At 37.8% G+C, this 19,298-nt stretch overlaps 1 protein-coding gene and 1 long non-coding RNA gene across 3 annotated transcripts in view; one reads left to right on the plus strand and one right to left on the minus strand.

The window, feature by feature from the left end:
• The window catches only part of LOC306986670, a 392,716-nt gene that overhangs the window by 317,574 nt on the left and 55,844 nt on the right, over positions 1-19,298 (plus strand). The gene's annotated exons all lie outside the window — the stretch shown is intronic.
• cdk12 (cyclin dependent kinase 12) overlaps positions 1,495-19,298 on the minus strand; it is a 37,450-nt gene continuing 19,646 nt past the window's right edge. For both annotated transcript variants that reach the window (XM_079590115.1, XM_079590114.1), the window contains exons 5-15: positions 18,343-18,482; positions 17,990-18,160; positions 17,348-17,537; positions 14,719-14,775; positions 14,465-14,566; positions 14,295-14,372; positions 14,092-14,208; positions 13,374-13,505; positions 12,805-13,025; positions 10,246-10,653; positions 1,495-2,462 (exon numbers count right to left, since the gene is read on the minus strand). In XM_079590115.1, coding sequence (XP_079446241.1) covers positions 2,233-2,462; positions 10,246-10,653; positions 12,805-13,025; positions 13,374-13,505; positions 14,092-14,208; positions 14,295-14,372; positions 14,465-14,566; positions 14,719-14,775; positions 17,348-17,537; positions 17,990-18,160; positions 18,343-18,482 — 1,846 coding nt within the window. In that variant the 3' untranslated portion in view covers positions 1,495-2,232. The remainder of the gene's footprint in view (positions 2,463-10,245; positions 10,654-12,804; positions 13,026-13,373; positions 13,506-14,091; positions 14,209-14,294; positions 14,373-14,464; positions 14,567-14,718; positions 14,776-17,347; positions 17,538-17,989; positions 18,161-18,342; positions 18,483-19,298) is intronic.

Here is a 19,298-nt window from a genome sequence, read left to right on the forward strand (position 1 = left end):
GCCTGTCTCTGAAGTATTTCTTTTCAAAATAATAATTGCAAAACAACCCTTAGCAAGTCATATGTCTAAAAGTTATACAAACCGTCCTGCAGAAGACCTCCTCACACTGCACTGACAGGCCGGTACACCGCTCAGAAACTCACTAGCGACACCTAGTGGGAAAAAACACGGTTTACTTTAGAGTAAAACTATGGATGGAAGAATTTATGTAACATAAACCTAACCTTATTTAGTGCTCAGACACTGATCAAATAAATGTGAAATTTTTCAATCCCCAATCAAGCTTTTATACATTTTATGATTTTGTATCTCCTCACTGCTGCCTGCTCATCTGGTTTATCTCAGCATGACTGTTCATTTAAGAGTTGAAATTTACTTGGAGCACCAAAAATAGTGACTAAACATGGCTTTATTCAAACTGCAGTCGCAACTTTAGACCTACGTCTAATCTCTCTTTACTGAGACCAAAGGATACGAGTGAAACTGCTACATTTCAGATATTTTAGACAAACACTTGAACATGAACAGAAACTTCAAATGGATTCGGTTCGAGATTTCTGCTACAATAAAAAGCATTTATAACAAACTCTGAATAATTTTTTTTTTTTAAATATACAATTTATACATACCAGATTTATTAAGGCATTTCTATTTACCTTTTGAAGCTGTTTAATACGATCACAATCCATAATGTTCTCCGTCTTTTAAAAACTTTTTTTTTAATTCTTACTGACCACAAAATTTGTATCTGGCTCAATTCACATACAAATTTAACTAATAAAATAAATTTCAAAGCTTTGCCTAAAAACCAAAAACTACATATATACCTTGCTCTCCTACTTAATTTCTTCCCCAAATCCTGAAGTCCAGTGGGAATCGAGCCAAAAAGTCCAAACATTCCGTATGAATTCTAATGACCACGCCAGCAGCTGTGGACCACTCAGACTGAGCTTGTTTTTTTAATGCCACATTCTGCAGATGCTTTAACACTCAAATTTTCTCACTCACATATTTATGCAGCATTAGCTCACAGATGAAATCTGACAAGTGCACGTGTCGACCTTCCTAAATCCCCGCGACCATTTGAGCCATGCACTTAATGCCAATGTCCTAAATCTCCATTCGGCATCCATGGGAAACCGCCTGAAAGAACAGGAAAATAACCTTTTTGATTAAAACAAACTCCTTAGATTTAACTTTGAAATAACATAAATATTTTTACTCTTTTAGTGCATTAGGTCAATGTACTTTATTATAAAACACTCAACATTTATTTAACAGGTTAGATTTACTTCTAACTTTGAATCATTAAAGTATTTTTATTTACCTTTATAGCTGTTAGATTTACATATAAACTACAAAAACTTGCAAAAGAAAAAAGCAAATCTTACCTTAAATGTTCCTTTCGCTGTGCTTCAAACCATGTCTTATGGCAAGTATTATGGCAGCATGTTTTGCATGAGCTTGTACTCAGAAATGTACATAAAGTGAACGACAACACTGGCATGCATATATTTATAACACATTTACATAAAATGTAGCAGGCACATTTTACTCAGCCACATTTTTCATTTATTATCATTTTACAACATGTACATTTGGCGGTGTCAAATCAAAATGGCAAATCCGTTGCTAAAATGTAATTCAGTTCAGTCTTTCTGAAGATGCCTTTGAATTAAACAAACTTTACTCAACCATGTGGTCCTGACAACAATATTTGGATAAGGACACACGCTTTCCCCCCACCAGAAATCTAAATAAAAACACGTCTTTTGCACAAGCTTATATGAAGAGTTGAAAACTAAGGCCTCACTCAAGTATTTACTTCTCCTAGTTCTCCTTCTGCCTTTGTACTGAATCAGAAAGAATGAAGTAGCACAAGCCGGATCGAATCCCTTGCTTCATATCAGCACTAAAGGAAGAGACGTCTTTCAGGGAAAGTAGATTGATTTAGACACACTTACGCAGTCCTAAAGGAAATCACACATGGCTAAAACTCACAGACTGTTGCAGTCAGAGACGTGCGAAAAGACGGCCCTCAAATAATGCTGCACATCGCTGGGAGGGATGAACATCATCCATTCGCATTCAAGAACAGTTCCTTTAACATTCACTTTTTCCTTTAACGGAAGAAAGAAACACATTAATGAGTAGTAAACGGAAGTGTAACGGGTAAAGCACATTGAGTAAAAAAAATGACAACAACCAAAAGATAAAGTTCAGAGCAACGTTTCAGGAAGGGCCAGCGGCTCCTCCCAGGGTGTACCGCAGGTCTTGGTCCTGGGTGAACGCAGTTTCCGTAGCAGCGGCGGGCGAGGGGGCTGGCGGGGGGGTGGCGCTCAGAGGAGACGAGGGACGCAGGTCTGCAGGAGCACGTCTGCTGTCCGAGGCCTGCTGGGAGATGAGCTGGAGAAGGGTCGCCGCTACGTCTGAAGTGGCACCGTGAGCGTGTTTTGCAGCATCTGTGCAGGACAAAAAGATAGACACAAGACACTGTTATGGTCAATCACAGCATTTCAAGCACAGACACATGAGCTACAGCAATAAGTAAATATTAATACTACTACTAAGCTATACATAAATATTAGTAAATCGTAAACCTTAATAAGTAAGCATGATTCAAATTTGAGGTAAGTAATTACAAACTTATTTTTAAGTCTAACTTCACAAGAGTATTAAAGGCAGGGTAGGTGATTTGTTCCAGAATTTTTTTTTGTTATGCTGGTTGAAAGTCTCTTCCCATCCAGATAGCAAACACTAAGTTAAGTGATCTAAATGTATACATCTCATCTGTGGAAGGCGTAGGACCATAAAATGTTCGTCCAATCATTTGCATTAGTCCAATCACCGAATCCAATGATGCGATGTCATACCTGCCGGTCAGCATATGTATTTCCATACTTCCACACCCTGTTCGCGCAGACATCACACATCATCAGCGTGTTTTATGCTATACAGAGTTAGACAGACGTCAGTCACTGAGCGCCACAACAGAAACAGCAGCCACCTTTTACAGTTCCTCCTGAACCAAAACATCCAGCTTATGCTGCGTTCACGCCATAACTACCGTAATTTGTAAGAGATGGACGTTATACTTGAAACCCGACGAAAACCCGTGACGTTATACTTGGAGCGGTTCGCGACTTCGAATTTACGCATTTCAATGGCAAAACTATCAACTCCGAAATGAATCTGCAGCAGTCAGGTGGTCTTTAAGTTATGTTCATTATTATTGTAATGTTATTTGAGACATGACGTAGTTTAATGCCATCTCTCCTGACACTTTTGTTTTGCTCCCTGCTGTGTGTGTTCATGCGTTTTGAAGGAGGCGTGGCTTTGGAGACGCTCTGAAGGGAGGGTGGGATCTCATGCTCTCAAAGCTAGCTCGCTATTGCTAGCGGCTCCTAAAATTGCCTACCCTACCTTTAATTATACTTGACTTGAAATATTGAGTAAGCCAAATCATACAATTTCATTAAGTGATAAACTAAAGTAAAGATTATTAATATAAAACTATTAATTTTTAAAAGGACTGAAATGTACTGCCGTGGACAAAAGTGTTGGCAGTGACAAATTTTGTTTCAAAGTTTGCTGCTTTAGTTGTTGTTGTGGTGTTGATTCACGCAGTTTTGTCGCGCAGAGTGATCAGATGCATTCCAAAACGTGCTGTCAATCATTTAAAACAATTCACCAAACGCACATCTTTCTGTAATTACTCGCACCTAACATTACATTTTTTTTATATATTTTTTTTTAATATTGTAATAATTTTACATTTAATCTCCAAATTAATGTAGAAAAAACTGAAATACTATATTTTATATATTTGATCTAACAGAAATATACAGAAATGTAATAAACACTAAATAGATTCATTTTTATTAAAGCAACAATAGTGATTTAGTGATTTTCTTTTGTTCTTTGATTAACATTGATGACACAGACAGCAGCAGGAATATTAGGCTCCTGTCACTTTAAGATCTGTCCTGAAGCAGCTTTCTGTGTGAATGAGATCGACAGACGCGTGCTCGTAACATACCGAGTTTGTGTCTTTTCGCACTTGAATGATTTAAAATCATTTGCACGAATAAGAGCTTGATATAAAGTAACGCTAGCTAAAGGAATAGTTCATCCAAAATTTTTTATTCTGTCATTATTTACTCACCCTCATGTCGTTCCAAACCCGTAAGACTTTCGTTCATCTTCGGTAAACAAATAAAGATCTTTTTGATGAAATCTGAGAAATTTCGGTCCATCTATTGAAAGTTAATAGTAAAACTAATCCTTATGAATTGAGCGGTTTAGTCCAAATATTCTATATGTGAATAAAAGTCTAAATTCAATCTGTTCATCGTATAAAGCGATCGATTTTCTCTTGAGAAAAATTTGGACTAAACCGCTCAATTCATATGGATTAGTTTTACGATCTTTATGAACTTTTTGAAGCATCAAAGTGTCAGTTACGTAGCTTTCAATGGAGGGAGGGAAATCTCTCAGATTTCATCAAAAAGATCTTCATTTGTGTTCTGAAGAATGAAAGTCTTGCAGGTTTGGAACGACATGAGGGAGAGTAATTAAAGGTTGTGTAGGTAAGAATTGTCTAAAGAACTTTTTTTCAAATTGGCTTAAACTGTCTTTATAAACCAATACATAATTAAAATGTAAGTACTTTGAAAAAGAGAGTATAAAAATTGAGTGACTATAGTGTATTTAATCTTCAAAAAACACAGCAGCTCATTAATTCCATTCGGGACGAAACAAGTGATTGGCTTGCGCGACTGTCACTCTCCGTCGCCATGACTACCGCCGCTATTATTGGCTCTGCCCACGTGCGCGCAGTTGCGCACCCGTTTTTAGGTGGGACTGAATGGAATTAATGAGCTGTGTTTATTGAAGATTAAATACACTAGAGTCACTCAGTTTTTTATACTCTCTATTTCAGAGTACTTGCATTTTAATTATGTATTGCTATATAAAGACAGTTTAAACAAATTTAAATAAAAGGTTTTTTTAGACAATTCTGGCCTACCCTACCTTTAATGACAGAATTTTCATTTTTGTGTGAACTAATCCTTTAATTGCCTCAAAAAAATGTATGTGTTAAACTAAAACAAATTATCGAATGTGTTAACGTTAATTTTGACAGCCCTGGATTTAAATAATTGCAAAAAGCTTCATTGGCATTTTTTTTTTAACCCAAATTTCACTTCGTTTTTTTCATGTCATCAGCACATGGGAAGTGTGATCAAGTACTAGTCAGGTGAATTCACTCTATCAGACTGACTGGATTATAAGAGCAGACTGATTGTTATTAAAGGAGGGAAGAAGTGCGTCCTATCATTGTGTTAGCAATTGTTGCCTCCAAAGAAAGATGTGCAGCGATCAACACTTTGCATCAAAATGGCCTCACTAGTAATGAAACTGCGGCAAAGAATATTGCATCTAAAGTATAATTTACTGGATCAAGAACTTCAAGGAGAGAGGTTCAGCTTCAGGACATCCCAGAGTGTCTAGCAAGCACCAGGACCGTCTCCTGTGCTGCTCAATATTGGCAGCAGGAGGGTGTGAGTACATCTGCACACACAGTGAGGCCAAGACTTTTGGAGAACGGCCTGGTGTCAAGAAGGGAAGCAAGGAAGCCACTTCTCTCCAAGGAAAACATCAAGGACAGACTGAAATTCTGCTGCAAGTACAAGGATTGGACAGCTTGGACAAGGATTGGAAGACTGGTGCAAAGGTATTTTCTCTCGGTTTGGGATATCTGGGAACTCGAACTCGGAGGAGAAAAGGTGAACATGAGTCCCGTGTCGTGCCAACAGTGAAGCATCCTGAGAACATTCATGTGTGGAGTTGCTTTTCATCCAGAGAAGTGAACTCTCTCACAATTCTGCCCAAAACACTGCCATGAACAGAGAATGGTATCAAAACGCCCTGAAAAAGGGGAACTTCTTCCAACGACCCAGGAGAAATTAGGTGATGATGATCCGTGCATTTCCAGCATGATGGAGAACCACTCTTGAGAAGGCAAGAGTGATAATGAAGTGGCGGATATCATTACATTGGAATTATGGATCCGTGGCCATAACTCCCCGATCTTAATCCCATAGAGAACCTGTGGTCAGTCCTCAAAAGGCGAGCGGACAAGCAGAAGACCACAAACTGTGAAACTCCGAGCACTAATGATTTGGTCCAGAAGCTGATATCCAGCATGCCAGAGAGAATTACAGAGGTTATGAAGACGACTCTTTGCATATTTAATGTTTTTGCCAATTTAAAACGTATAAAATGCTTAACACTGTTTTCCATTATACCATAGAAACGTGAAAGAATTATATAAAAATAATGAAGCAGCAAACTTTGCAAAACAAAATTTGTCACTGCCAATACTTTTGGCCACGGCTGTACTTAAAAACAAACAAATTAATAAAATAATAAATAATAATAAATTGGAGGAATCATTTTATTATCCTCTTAGCACATTTTATTTTATGCAATTCTGTTAAATATGTGCAATATTTGAAAGTATTTTAGAAAATATTTTAAATCTTACGGTCAAATGTATAGTGTACGGATATAAACCTTTTATTTAATATTTTGAAAAAAATTTTTTTTAAGAAGTATATAATTAGTAATATTAATAGTCAAATTAGCATAGTAATTTAGCTGTGTTATAGTTGCTGTTCAAGGATTAATACAGCATTGTGTGACTGTTCACCGCATTATAATTCTAATGCTTCAGTTGTTTTTCACTTATTTAACTTAATACTGGGAGTGTGATGTCTGTGTCAAGTTTAAATGGATGTAATTTGTTTTTATTAGTCAGTAAGGCATTCATGATTTATCATTCCTGGAGTTGTGATCTGCTTCTCTTTCAATGACCTCCAGCTGAAGCACAGATAAGAAATGCACTGATATGATGAGCAAACACACACGTCTGTATGGCTAAAATGATTTTTAAGCAGTCGGACTGTCTCTAAGCTAATAGAGAAGTCATCCTAACATGAATCCATGCTTGACATTGAGGCAGTCGTGCAGGAGATGTGGGATCAACCTCCACACTGCTTTTGAATAAACACATTGAAATTTGGCCGAATAATAATAAATAAAAAAGTTTGCATCATATTTAAATATCTCTATTGATGATGATACTATTAGTACATTCACAACAGGAATGCTGGAACTTCATTTGCAGCACTGTCCGAAACTTGAATGGCTTATGGGACATCTACATGTCTTAACAAATTTTCAAAATACATTCAAATTTTGGTTATGAAACCACTATTGTATTAATAGTCTTATTATAATCCATATATTTCAAATGTTAAATAATATTCTGATCTAACAAACGTCTCAGTTTTAAGGGAAGTGGAAAATTTTATTCTAATTTTAGATTTTGCTTTTGCTATTTAGGAGTGTAATTGTATCAAATTTAGTTTTCTTTGACTTAAAATGGATAGTTCACCCTAAAATGAAAACTAAGTCATCACTCGCCCTCAAGTTGTTCAAAACCTGTACGAGTTTCTTTCTTCTGCTGAACACACACACACACACACAGATATTTGAAAGAACGTTGGTAATGAAACAGTTGACAGTAGCCATTGACCGTAGTAGGAAAACAAATCTATGGAAGTCAATGGTTACCGTAAACTATCTGGTTTCCAACATTGTTCAAAATATCTTCTTGTGTGTGTGTGTGTTCAACAGAAGAATGAAACTCATACAGGTTTGGAACAACTTGAGGGTAAACAAGTGATAACTTATTTTATTTATTTATGGGTGAACTATCCTTTTAAGTATTTAGAACTGAATGACTGTAGATGTGACGCTTTTTTAGTTTTTAAACATCCAAGTTGTTAATTTAAAAGATAAAGGGGGATAAAGACACCTTTTTAATAAGGCTATTCGCTGGCTAAGACAAAATTTTTAAATTAATATTACTATTAAAAAACAATTAGATAGCTGAGCGATGTCAGTGTCATCCAAATTCAAACAAACACACACATGCACCGAGAGAAGAAACGGTCTATAAAATCGCAATGGTTTAGATCTATAGATGCATGACATTACATTCTCTAGATATGGGTTTGTGGAAGTGAATCTGCTTATGAAAATGCCCTTTTACACCAAGAAACACTAAAATGTAATTTATTAAAACGTGGGTGTGCATGTTATATCCCAGTTTATCTATATTTTAGTCTGACTAATATTATTATGCTATGTGTTCCCTCTGCACCAGTGAGCATTACGTTCACGTACACACAATAACTACAACAGTTTGGAGACTTTCATCAACGTGCTGGAGAGATCTGACCTGACACAGAAACTAAAATAAAAGTCCTTCTCCATAAAAGAAAACAGGATTGATAAGGGTGAGGACAAAATATGCAGTATAGCTATAATTTATTTGACACTCACAATAAGGCTTTTATTACAGTGTGTATTCCTGTGTGTTCACAGATTAAAACCCAAAGAGCATGTGATAGAGGAAGAGGGCAGAGACAAAAGAAAACGACCAATGAGGAACAGAGTGGAGACAACAAGCGTGTGAGCTGGAGGGTTTCATTGGGCAGGATAAGGTCAGCTGATCTTAATGAGACTTCATGAACCGGCAAAAGCCACATCTCTCTTAGATGACAACCAGTATCAGTCACAAATGGATGCGTCTTATAAAAATGTGCCAAGAATATGCTCGTATTTCACCCAAATAATCAATTCATTATATTTCGCATGAAATAAGTCTGTTTTTACAAGATTTATTGCATGTGATGACATCATAATAAAATCAAATAAATTGAATTTAAATAGATATTAAATAAGCAAATTTTCTGCCTTTAATTTCCATAGCACGTATTGACGTTTTTTTGGTCATTTCCATTTTTGGAATGGAAAATGTTATGAAAATGTTTTTTAAATGAACAAATTTAAGGTGGTACAACAAATGCTATCGTGATGTATAAACTACTGTAATACTACAACAAATTAAATGGATACCGGTATATTATATTAGAGCGGTCAAATTAATCACGATTCATCTCATTTAACATAAACGTTTGTTTACATAATATTTGTCTGTGTGTGTATACATATATAGATACATGTATATAATGTGTATATACAGTAGATATTCACACATACTGACATATATTATATAAACATAATAAATATATACACAAACACATTATGTAACCAAACTTTTATGTTAGATGTGATTAATCGATTTGATATATATATATATAAATCAATATAATTATATATTAATTTTTTTGTTTTATTATATTTGTTGCTATTAATTAAATGTTTTTATTTTATTATCATTTTTATTATATATAATAAATTGCATTACTGCATTGAGAATATTTTCTTTCTATTACAGTGTTTCAAATGAATTGTTATGAAAATAATGTCTCAATGTCTCTGGAAAAAAACAAAACAAAAAAACAAACAAAAATAACCTTCATTGTCCTAATTATTTTAAATATTTCCTTACTGCAAAATATAAATGTTCAATTTTAGGGTGAAATATGACCGGCATGTTCGTGACAGGATGTTAAGATTCACCCAAATGTGCAAAACCAACTCAGTATGAGAGGCATATAATGATGCGTGAAAGTCAGCGGTCGAAAATGTAACTTGGCTTCCTCCAGTTAAGTGTCGTTTAGTGTAAAACAGAGACACATAAGTAGAGGTGTGTCCAAAACGGCTCTTTATTTCAGGACTGTTTAATCTGGATTTAAAAGAGTGACAGAATTTAACGCACACACTGTAACCATCAGTGTGTGCCAATAGATGAGGAGCTCCCACATTGTCGGAGAGCATATTTCCGCACACAAAAGGTCCGCTGGGCACCGACGCAGCGTGAATGACACGCACACGGTGCTCTGGGGATTTTGCTCCTATGAAAATAAAACTAAATACTGCAAGACTGTAAAACTCAAGAGGAAGTTCACGAAAACAGAAAATAAACATCTGGATTTTCAAAAAAGCATGACAATTTATTTCTCTATTCGTTAGCTTGCAGTCTTCCAACTAATCAAAGGTCTCCCCCCTTGTAAGATTTTAGGAAGAAAACAACAACAAAAAAAAAAGAGACATCTCTGCAAGAAAAGCGTAGCGTTTCTTTGATGCGGGTGGATCCCACATAACCAGCACGCTATTGAGACATTCCACGCCACGTCTTTTTAGCTGTGGCCAATCACAGCATTCGACCACTCAGGCCCCGCCCCCATAAACTTAACTAACACTTGCCCTCGCGATCGCCGCTCATGACAGAAGCGGAGCCGCCCCGCGCCGTGCCCTCGTCCGACCGCACTCCGTTGCTTTCGTCTGCCCGCTCCGCCCCTGGCGCCACCGGGGCCTTTATCAGCTGCTCTAACAGGAGCGCGAGCAGCCCGGTCTGGTCTTCCTGCGGGACCTGCGACTGCTGCGGGACACTAGAGGACTGGATTAGGGTGGAGAGCTGGCTGAGCAGTTCGAGCTGCTGTGCGGCGTCAGGCTCAGGGGTGCGGGACAGCACTGATGTAGAGGCTTCAGAGGAGGAGCTGCGGAGATACTCCGCCATCTGTGGGATGGTCAGATTGTCTGTTTGGCCCTGGAGCAGGTTCAGCAGCACCGCCAGCTCAGTCTGGTTCAACTGCTCCGCTGCGGCTCCCAGACCTGTGCATAGAAACAGTTGCATTTGATTGCCATTTACGGAAAACAGAACGTTCTTCGCCTTTCCATTTACAGATCGCAGTGTTCAGCAAATTGGCCTGCACAGTTTTGAAGCAATGAGAAAGCTGTGGAGAGAGTATTATTCCAAAAACACCAGAAAAAGGATATTGAACCTGTCCCAAATAGACACTTTCACACTTCCGGGTTCTTAAAAGCAGAAGCCGTCATAGTTAGGTCAACTTCTATAGTGGTGAAGGGAAACTACAAAAATAAAAAATGTTTTGCTTTGCCATTTGCCCCAATAGCAAAAGAAAAGCTGTTGATTTATAAACATTCACACAGCAGTGTTAACCAGTTTTCTGTACTTTTAATGTCAAGGTACTAAAGCAAAGTATAATCTTAAAGGTGCTGTATGGAGTTTTCAGCGGCATCTAGCATTACAAGCGAGTGCTCGTGCGCGTGCTTTCTTTAGTTTTTTTATTATTATGTGGAGTTTGTGTTGGAATCTGTGTTGTGCTGGTCGTTTCCTAGTATTAGCAGACTCCATGTCATAAAGTTGCAGTGTCGTCGCTGTTGAGTGCAAAGTCAGTAGACGAGGCGAGAGGCGAGACGTTAGGGAGCGTGCATGCAGGTCTCAGTCACGTCACTGGATTTCGCGGCAAATCCGACCCGGAGCATCACATAGAAATAGGAATACTTGCTTTCAGAGGTATGAGCAAAACCCGCCAAGTGGATCATTTTGTTGTGAGATTACAACCCCTTCACACACAGGTAATAAAAAAATGGATTCATTTTAGTAGAAAAACTCCATACAGGACCTTTAAATGTTAATGTTAAATTGAACTGCAATTATAAAAAACTGATGACTGAGGGGATGCATCCCAGTCAGTGAAGAGTCCATCTACTGCAGGCTTTGCAAAGAGGCTTTTATTTTAAAAAATGAAGACGCAACACTGACTGCGACAATAAAACGGTGACCTATAAGCAATCATCTCTTCTTTCAGAGGCGAGAGATTGCTGGGAGCCGATTATTACAGAGGTAATTTGCGTAATGTTAATGGTAAAGTAGCAAAGGCTCTTTTTACACCTGGTATTAAGATTAGTTTTGGTCGATCGGATCACAAGTGGACGACGCTAAATACAGGGTCTAAAACATTCTGAGCTTGTCCACTTTCGACCACTTCAAGAAATGGGCGAAAACACATAGGACCGGATTGCTTTCGTAGTGTAAATGTGCTCGAATGCGTTTGAACAGCCACAAAAGACGACTACTCTAATGCGTAAACATTACAGGAAGCGCGCTAGCCTGGCGGGATTTAAACTGTTGGCTGGAGACCCAAATTTAGTTTGAAGACGAAAAGTGTACCGAGCAAAGTTCTCACACCATTCCAGATTTCTAACACACACACACACACACAGCGTTCGGCTGGTCGTGCCGCTGTCAGAGTAGAAACTAAAGCTGCTGCTCTCCGTATGTTTTTCCATCATCTCCGGGTGTGACATATGTAAATTACGCAAGCTTATTCAGTCTATTAGATCGAAAGATCTGAAAAAAAACATACATTTCCCTGCCCATAGAAGAAACCAGGACAGAAGTGGTTGAAAGTGGACAAAAGAGACGGATTAAAACACCGGGTGTAAACGGGTATGCGTCTCTCTCGTCTACTTGTGATCCAATCGACCAAAACGTATCTTAATACCAGATGTAAACAGGGCCTAAAAGGGTTTAGTAAGAGGGTGTAAAATCCATTATGCCTACTCTGGTTCAAGAAATCTTCATTATTCATCCTGAATAATCCCCCCCAGCTCTGCATATTTTACATGTCTTCTTTATTTAACACACCTGATTCAGATCATCAGCTCATTAGGTGAGAGCTCCATGAACTCAACTGACTGTGTCAGAATAGAGAGACATAAATCCTCAGGACCAGGACTGAAAACCACTGAAATATGCAGATATATCCTCTATTAAGCCATATTCACCTTAGAAAACAGCTAATTTTGTCGTACATGTTTAAAAAAAACTAAGTTTGTCGAAGTTTAAAGCAGGTCACTCTGTCCCGCTGTCTACCAGAGTAGTTTAGCTCCTCTAACTACCTGCCTGTATTTCTCAGGTGAAGAGAACACAAAGGTTCCTGTCAACTCATGGCCCACCTTCCAGCTCAGTGGCTGTGATGTTTGCCGGTGCAGGATTGGCCGATGGGGGTGGTGGCGGGGGTGGGCTCGGTGGCGGGCGGCTGTTCTCCCCTGCGGAAGCAACTGCGGGTTCCTTTCGGGTAGCTTTGGCAACAGAGGTATCCTCAGAAACTCCGCTTTGCCTCTGCCTCCGCCGCTTCTTGCTCCAGAGCTCATGACAGTCTTGCCAATGAGGCAAACTAAAAGAAAGGCCACAATTACAAAACATCAGTTAGGAATGTGTAATTACAAGTACAAACAGCCAGTCATTATCACACTGATAAGACTAATATTAAATAGCCTAAGAACATTTAATTGCGGGAGCATAAAAAAAAAAACGATTTTAATGGAGTCTGTGTGACCTCACTACTCATTCCACAAATGTAGTCTTATTAAAGGGATGATTCACCCAAAAATCTGAACACAAAGTAATTTCCACAGGTTTGGAACAACTTCGGGTGAGAACATTTTAATTTTTGGGTGAACTGTCCTTTAAACATAACAAAAGATTTGAATGACATAAGATGTGGTTTTATGTGTGCACTGACTCTGGTGGCGGCATCTTGTTGGGCTCCACATCACACAGAAACTGGCTGGCCAGGGCCTGTTCAGCAGTGCAGCGTCTCGAGGGGTCCAGCGTCAGCATGTGGTCCAGCAGGTCAAGAGCAGAGGTGGGCAGACTGGAAACAGACATTTGGATTATACTATTGTAAATTATTACTAAAAAAAGATTAATACATTTGGCAGATGTTTTTATGCAAAGAGAGTTCAATATTCAGGAGCATAACAATGACATGCACAATCAAAATATTTTTTTTATATATACTACCGTTCAAAAGTTTGGGATCAGTAAGATTGATTTTTTTAAAGAAATTAATAATTTTATTCAACAAAGATGCATTAAATTGATCTAAAGTATTTTTGTAACATGAACACGTTAACTACTTTCAATTAATCAAAAAAAAATCACCGATTACAGATTTAAAAAAAAATTACACAACTGTTTTCAACATTGATACGAAATGTTTCTTGATCAGCACAATAGAATGATTTCTGGAGGATCATGTGACACTGAAGACTGGAGTAAAGCTTTGATCACAGGAATAAATGACAATTTTAAATATATTTCAATAGAGAAGAGTTATTTTAAATGGTAATAATATACATTACAATTTTACAGTTTTTACCGTATTTCTGATCAAATAAATGCAGCATTGGTGAGTATGAGAGACTTCGGTCAGAGAATAATGGAAGTGTTGAACTCACAAGGAAAACTCCTCTCGTAAGCGTCGTCTGTACTGTTTCTTGGGTCTCATGGTATTGAAGTACGGCAGCTTGATTACGTCTGGCCAAGCAGCGGGACACGGACTACCACACAAACGACTGACCGAAACAAAAGAAGACAACACTGGAGTGTAACGGCATCAGAGCTACACTACACATGCATTCAGAGATCGTGAGCAGCATACCTGATCAGCTCGAGCTGCAGAAGCTCTTGGTTGGCCTGGAAAATTGGTTTCTTAGTGAAGAGTTCTCCCAAAATACACCTTTACACAACAACAAAAACAAACCATGTCATTATTACATTAACAGCAGCTGGTGTGTAAATGTAGTGAGATGGAAAACCGACAGGACTTACCCACAACTCCAGACATCAATAGCGGGAGAGTATCTCTCCTCCCCCAGTAGCAGCTCAGGTGGGCGGTACCACAGAGTGATCACCTTATTAGTGTATGGCCGACTGCGAACAACCGTGAACTTAGACTTTTTCACCAGAGCTTTGCAGTATCAATTATGTTTACTGTTGTTGAAATCACGTGACACTTTAAAGTTCAAGCTGTTCAGCAAAGCCTGCAGTGAGACTGAGAAATACAAATTCTAACATAGACTTACCTTTCCTCGGAGTTATAGAGACGAGCCAAACCGAAATCTGCCAGCTTGATCTGACCACTGCAAAAAACAACAACAGATGTAAGACAAATGGATTTGCAATTTCCAAAAAGCCCTAAAACTTAATAGAATATATTTATTTTGTAAACTGAAAACTACAAAAATGAGGTCAGGCCCACATTTTATAATTTGAGATGCAGGTATTTGCAAGTATTGCTTAAAGGCCAGTACATAACATTAATTATTTATTGCAAAAGAGTTTATGAAAGGAAAAAAACATGATAAAGTTAATTGAAAGAGATTCACTACTTGTGAGTTTATTTCAGAGAGTGCAAGGTCAGGTAAGAATGCAAAATTGATGAAAAAATTCATTGCACAAGCTTTGATTTTGAAAATTTTGTTCTATTTTTGAAAAGTCTCTCATGCTCACCAAAGCTTGATTTATTAGATCAAACTACAATAAAAACAGTAATATTATGAAATTGGATTACACTTTAAAATAACTGTTTTCAATTTGAATATATTTTTTTAAATGCAGTTTATTCCTGTGGTGCAAAGCAGAATTTTTAGCATCATTACTCCAGTCTTCAGGGTCACATGATTCTTCAGAAATCATTCTAATATGCTGATTTACTGCTCAAGAATTTTTTATTATTATTATCAATATTGAAAACAATTGTGTTGCTTAAAGCTACACTGTGTGGGATTTACTCCCATCTAGCGGTGAAATTGTATACGACTACCAACTGAATATTACTTTCTAGCCCCTCCCATTCCGAGGGCGTTTTAACTCCTACGTAGGGCTGGGCATCGTTCAAAATCTTTCGATCCGATGCCAATTTCGATACCTCAGTTTCGATACCGGTTCCTAACGATACTTTTTTCGATACCAATTTTATGAAATCCATTTTAACAAGATTACATAACATATTACCTCAGAAAAACTTTTATTTTTTATGTATTTAGTTTTATTTTTTCAGTTTGACTCATGCTCCTTAGCCAGTGTACAAAGGAATAAAAAATGTTTTATAAAGCGCTCATGCTCACCAAAGCTGAATTTTTAAATAAAAAAATACAGTAAAACTTTAGTAATATTGTGAAATAGTATTACAATTTAAAATCATATCTAATATATTTCAAAATGTAATTTATTCCTGTGATGTCAAAGCTGAATGTTCAAAATCATTACTTCAGTGTCACATGACCCTTCAGAATATGAAAACGGTTTGCTGCTTAATATTTTGGAAACTGATAATTTTTTTCATGATTCTTTTATGAATAAAAAAATCAAAACAAAAGCATTTATTTAAAAACGAAATATTTTGTAACATTACACATGTTTTAATGTCACCTTTGATAACTTTAATGCATCCTTACTGAAAAAAAATTCTGACTAACCATTAACCAACACATTTTTGAACGGCAGTGTACATTCAGTAGGTTAGGCCTATTATTTATTGCAATATAAACACTGTCCGAGTGATCAACAAGATATCTCTTCATTTACCAGTCGAAGACGGAGCAACTTTCTGCTCTTATGTTTACTCCGTGCAATGTCAAGGTCTTCATCGTGTTTGTCGTGGTACCGGTCTTTGCAGCAATACTGCATCGCGCGCGCTGTTGGCATCGAGTCTGGAGAAATGTACCCACACTTTTGATCGATTTTTCCACATCTTTAAGGTATTATGTGTGTGTGCTCGCGTCTCATATGAATATGTGCGCGGAGAGTTTGTGTGTGTGTGTGCTCGCGGGTCGCGGCTCATAAGTATGCGTGTCGAGAGTTTGTGCGTGCGCGCGCGCGTCTCATATGAGTGTGCGCGCCGCGGAGAGTTCCGCGTGTTTCGTGTGAAGAGTTTGTGTGTATGTGCGTGAGCGACTTTATGTGTGTCGTTGTGCATTTCATATGTATTTGTTTGAGCACTGACGTTGACGAGTTAACTCCTTAGGTATCGAAATCTGGAACCGAACAACATGTCATTTTTCGATACTCGATAGTATCGAGGCAATTGGGTCGGTACCTAAAAAGTATCGAGACTCGGTGCCCAGCCCTACTCCTACGGTGGCCGTATTATTTCAAATCTGCCGGCAGTCGCGAGTAATCTCCCCCTCGCATTCGTCACGGTGTCACTGAGTGTAAAAACGCGAAGCTTGAATTTCCAGGTATGTCCCTCTTGGGCTAATGTATTTTCAAGATGAAGGCGCAACATGGCTTCCGCCATTCGAGCAGCTCACCCGTATGTATTAGAAATGGCAGATTCTACGCTGACGAGAATACTTGATTAGTTAGTAGAAGTAATTATACATTAATGAGCACATATCATTTTGAAAGAAAGTGTTTTTTGCTAAGAATCAACTTAAACAATTACACAGAGTAGCTTTAATATTTCTGTGTAATTTTTTTTTCAAGATTCTTCAAATGTTCAAAAGAACAGCATTTATTTGAAATAGAAATCTTTTGTGACATTATAAATGTTGTTACTGACACTTTTGACCAATTTAATGCATCCTGTAGTAATTTCTTTAAATAAAAAAAATAAAAATCTTTTGAACCCAAACTTTTGAACAGTAGTGTAACTGAACAAAGAGCATGTAAATCACTACGACACTGATGTTTAAAAACACAGGCTAGTACCTGTTGTTTAGCAGGATATTGGAACACTTGATGTCTCTGTGTAGAAAGTTCTTCTTGTGGCAATAATCTAATCCCTCCATCAGCTGACGCATGAAACTCTGCACGTGCTCATGGGAGAAAGACACCAGTCCTGATTCCAGCAGCCCCATCAGGTCATGGTCCATGTACTCAAACACCAGGTAAAACGCACCTAATACACAACAAATACAGGGTAATGATATGTGCAGGCAGAAAATGTTTCAGGCAAGTCTAAACAGATGGTTCCTATCGCCCATGTCTGATTAAAAACTCTTTGGCCCGCTTTCATGCTTAGATTAAGCCGCCAGGATTAGGCCTTAGTTTAATTAGGATATATAACTAGCTTTTATAAACCTGCCTTAGAAAAAACAGCATTGATGTGCACCTTGAGACAAAACAATGGCACTGACAAATTTTACGATATGCCAGTGCAAGTTACTTTGTTAAAACAGCGCAAACGTGCATTTTAGTCTGGGACTAGGCTTAAGCCTTGTCTGTGGAACCGGGAATTACTGCCACAAAGGAGGAGAATGGCTTATGAAACACGTCCTATGTTCACTACTAAAACTGAAAGCCTGAAAAACATGCATAAATGTGTAACCATGCAAATGCATATAAACAGACCTCTGTCCTTTTTAAAGTCAAGTGCGTCTTGTTTATCAGTGACGATCTCCTTCATGTTGACAACGCTGCGATGGTTCAGTTGTCTCAGGATCTTGATCTCTCTGATGGCAGTGATGGGGAAACCCTCCTTTTCATTATCTAATCGAACCTTCTTCAATGCCACCAGCTCTCCTTTAGAAACCAAGAAAAACATAACAGCAGGCTGTCAGCACGTCTTCTCTTTTCAAACACCGCGACAGGAAGTGAGAGTTGATTTAGGCATTCCCGTTTAAAAGAAGCCCCGCATGGCAAAAATATTAGTGTAATTGCTGAGATTACTGAGCCATTAAGCAGACTACAGATAAACAACACACCTGTGTCTTTGTCTTTTGCCTTGTACACCTGACCGTAGGTTCCTTCTCCAATGATGCCGATGATGTCAAACTTATCCACACAGCGCTTTCCCCAGTCAGTCTGAGTCTGCTTCCTCTCTCCATATCTCGGACAGCAAATCCTGCACACATTTGACAGACTCTTGAGGAAAACCTTCCCTGATCATCACTCTCTTATTCTGCTATTTACCAAAACCTGATGAAGAATTCAAGCATCCATGACTTCAGTAATAACTAAAAAAATCGAATTGCGATTTTTCAAAATTATAGTATAAATTCTTACTAGAGAAGTATTATTTTTCCCATTTGTTAAAGCATTACTGAGAGCTAAACACAAGCCAGGGGGGCGTCCTCCTGCAGAAACTTTAAATATACCTCACAGAAGTAATATACTTACGACATTCCAGAAAATCTCTAATATGGACAAAGGCATCAAGCTATTGCTGTAGCAGAACAAAAACAAGAAAAAAAATAATAAAAAAAAAAAAAAATTAAGACAATAAACACACGACTGCCGCAATATATGGCTTATCCTAGTTCTTCAAGCCTTCTCAGGTATTTTCCTAATAATAAACTATATTTATAATGCAATGCTATTCGTGAGTGAGATGCTTTTTGTATTTTGTTGTTTTATTAACAGGGATAGTTCTCCCAAAAATGTAAATTATCTCAAGCCGCTTTAAACCCGAATAAGTCTCCCTCTTCTGTTGAAAATAAAAGTTATTTGGAGGAATGTGGGTAAACAAACAGTTGATGTACCCCTGAGACTTCCATAATAGTTTTTTCCTACTATGGTAATCAATGGGGACCAGCAACCGCCCGGTTAGCCACACTCCTCAAAATATCTTCTTTTGTGTTCAGCACAAGAAAGAAATTAATACAGGTTTGGAACAACATTAGAGAGTGAGTAAATAATGACAGAATTTTTATTTGTGGGT

Source organism: Phoxinus phoxinus, assembly GCF_949152265.1.
Source record: "Phoxinus phoxinus genome assembly, chromosome: 19".
NCBI classification, from domain to species: Eukaryota; Metazoa; Chordata; class Actinopteri; order Cypriniformes; family Leuciscidae; genus Phoxinus; species Phoxinus phoxinus.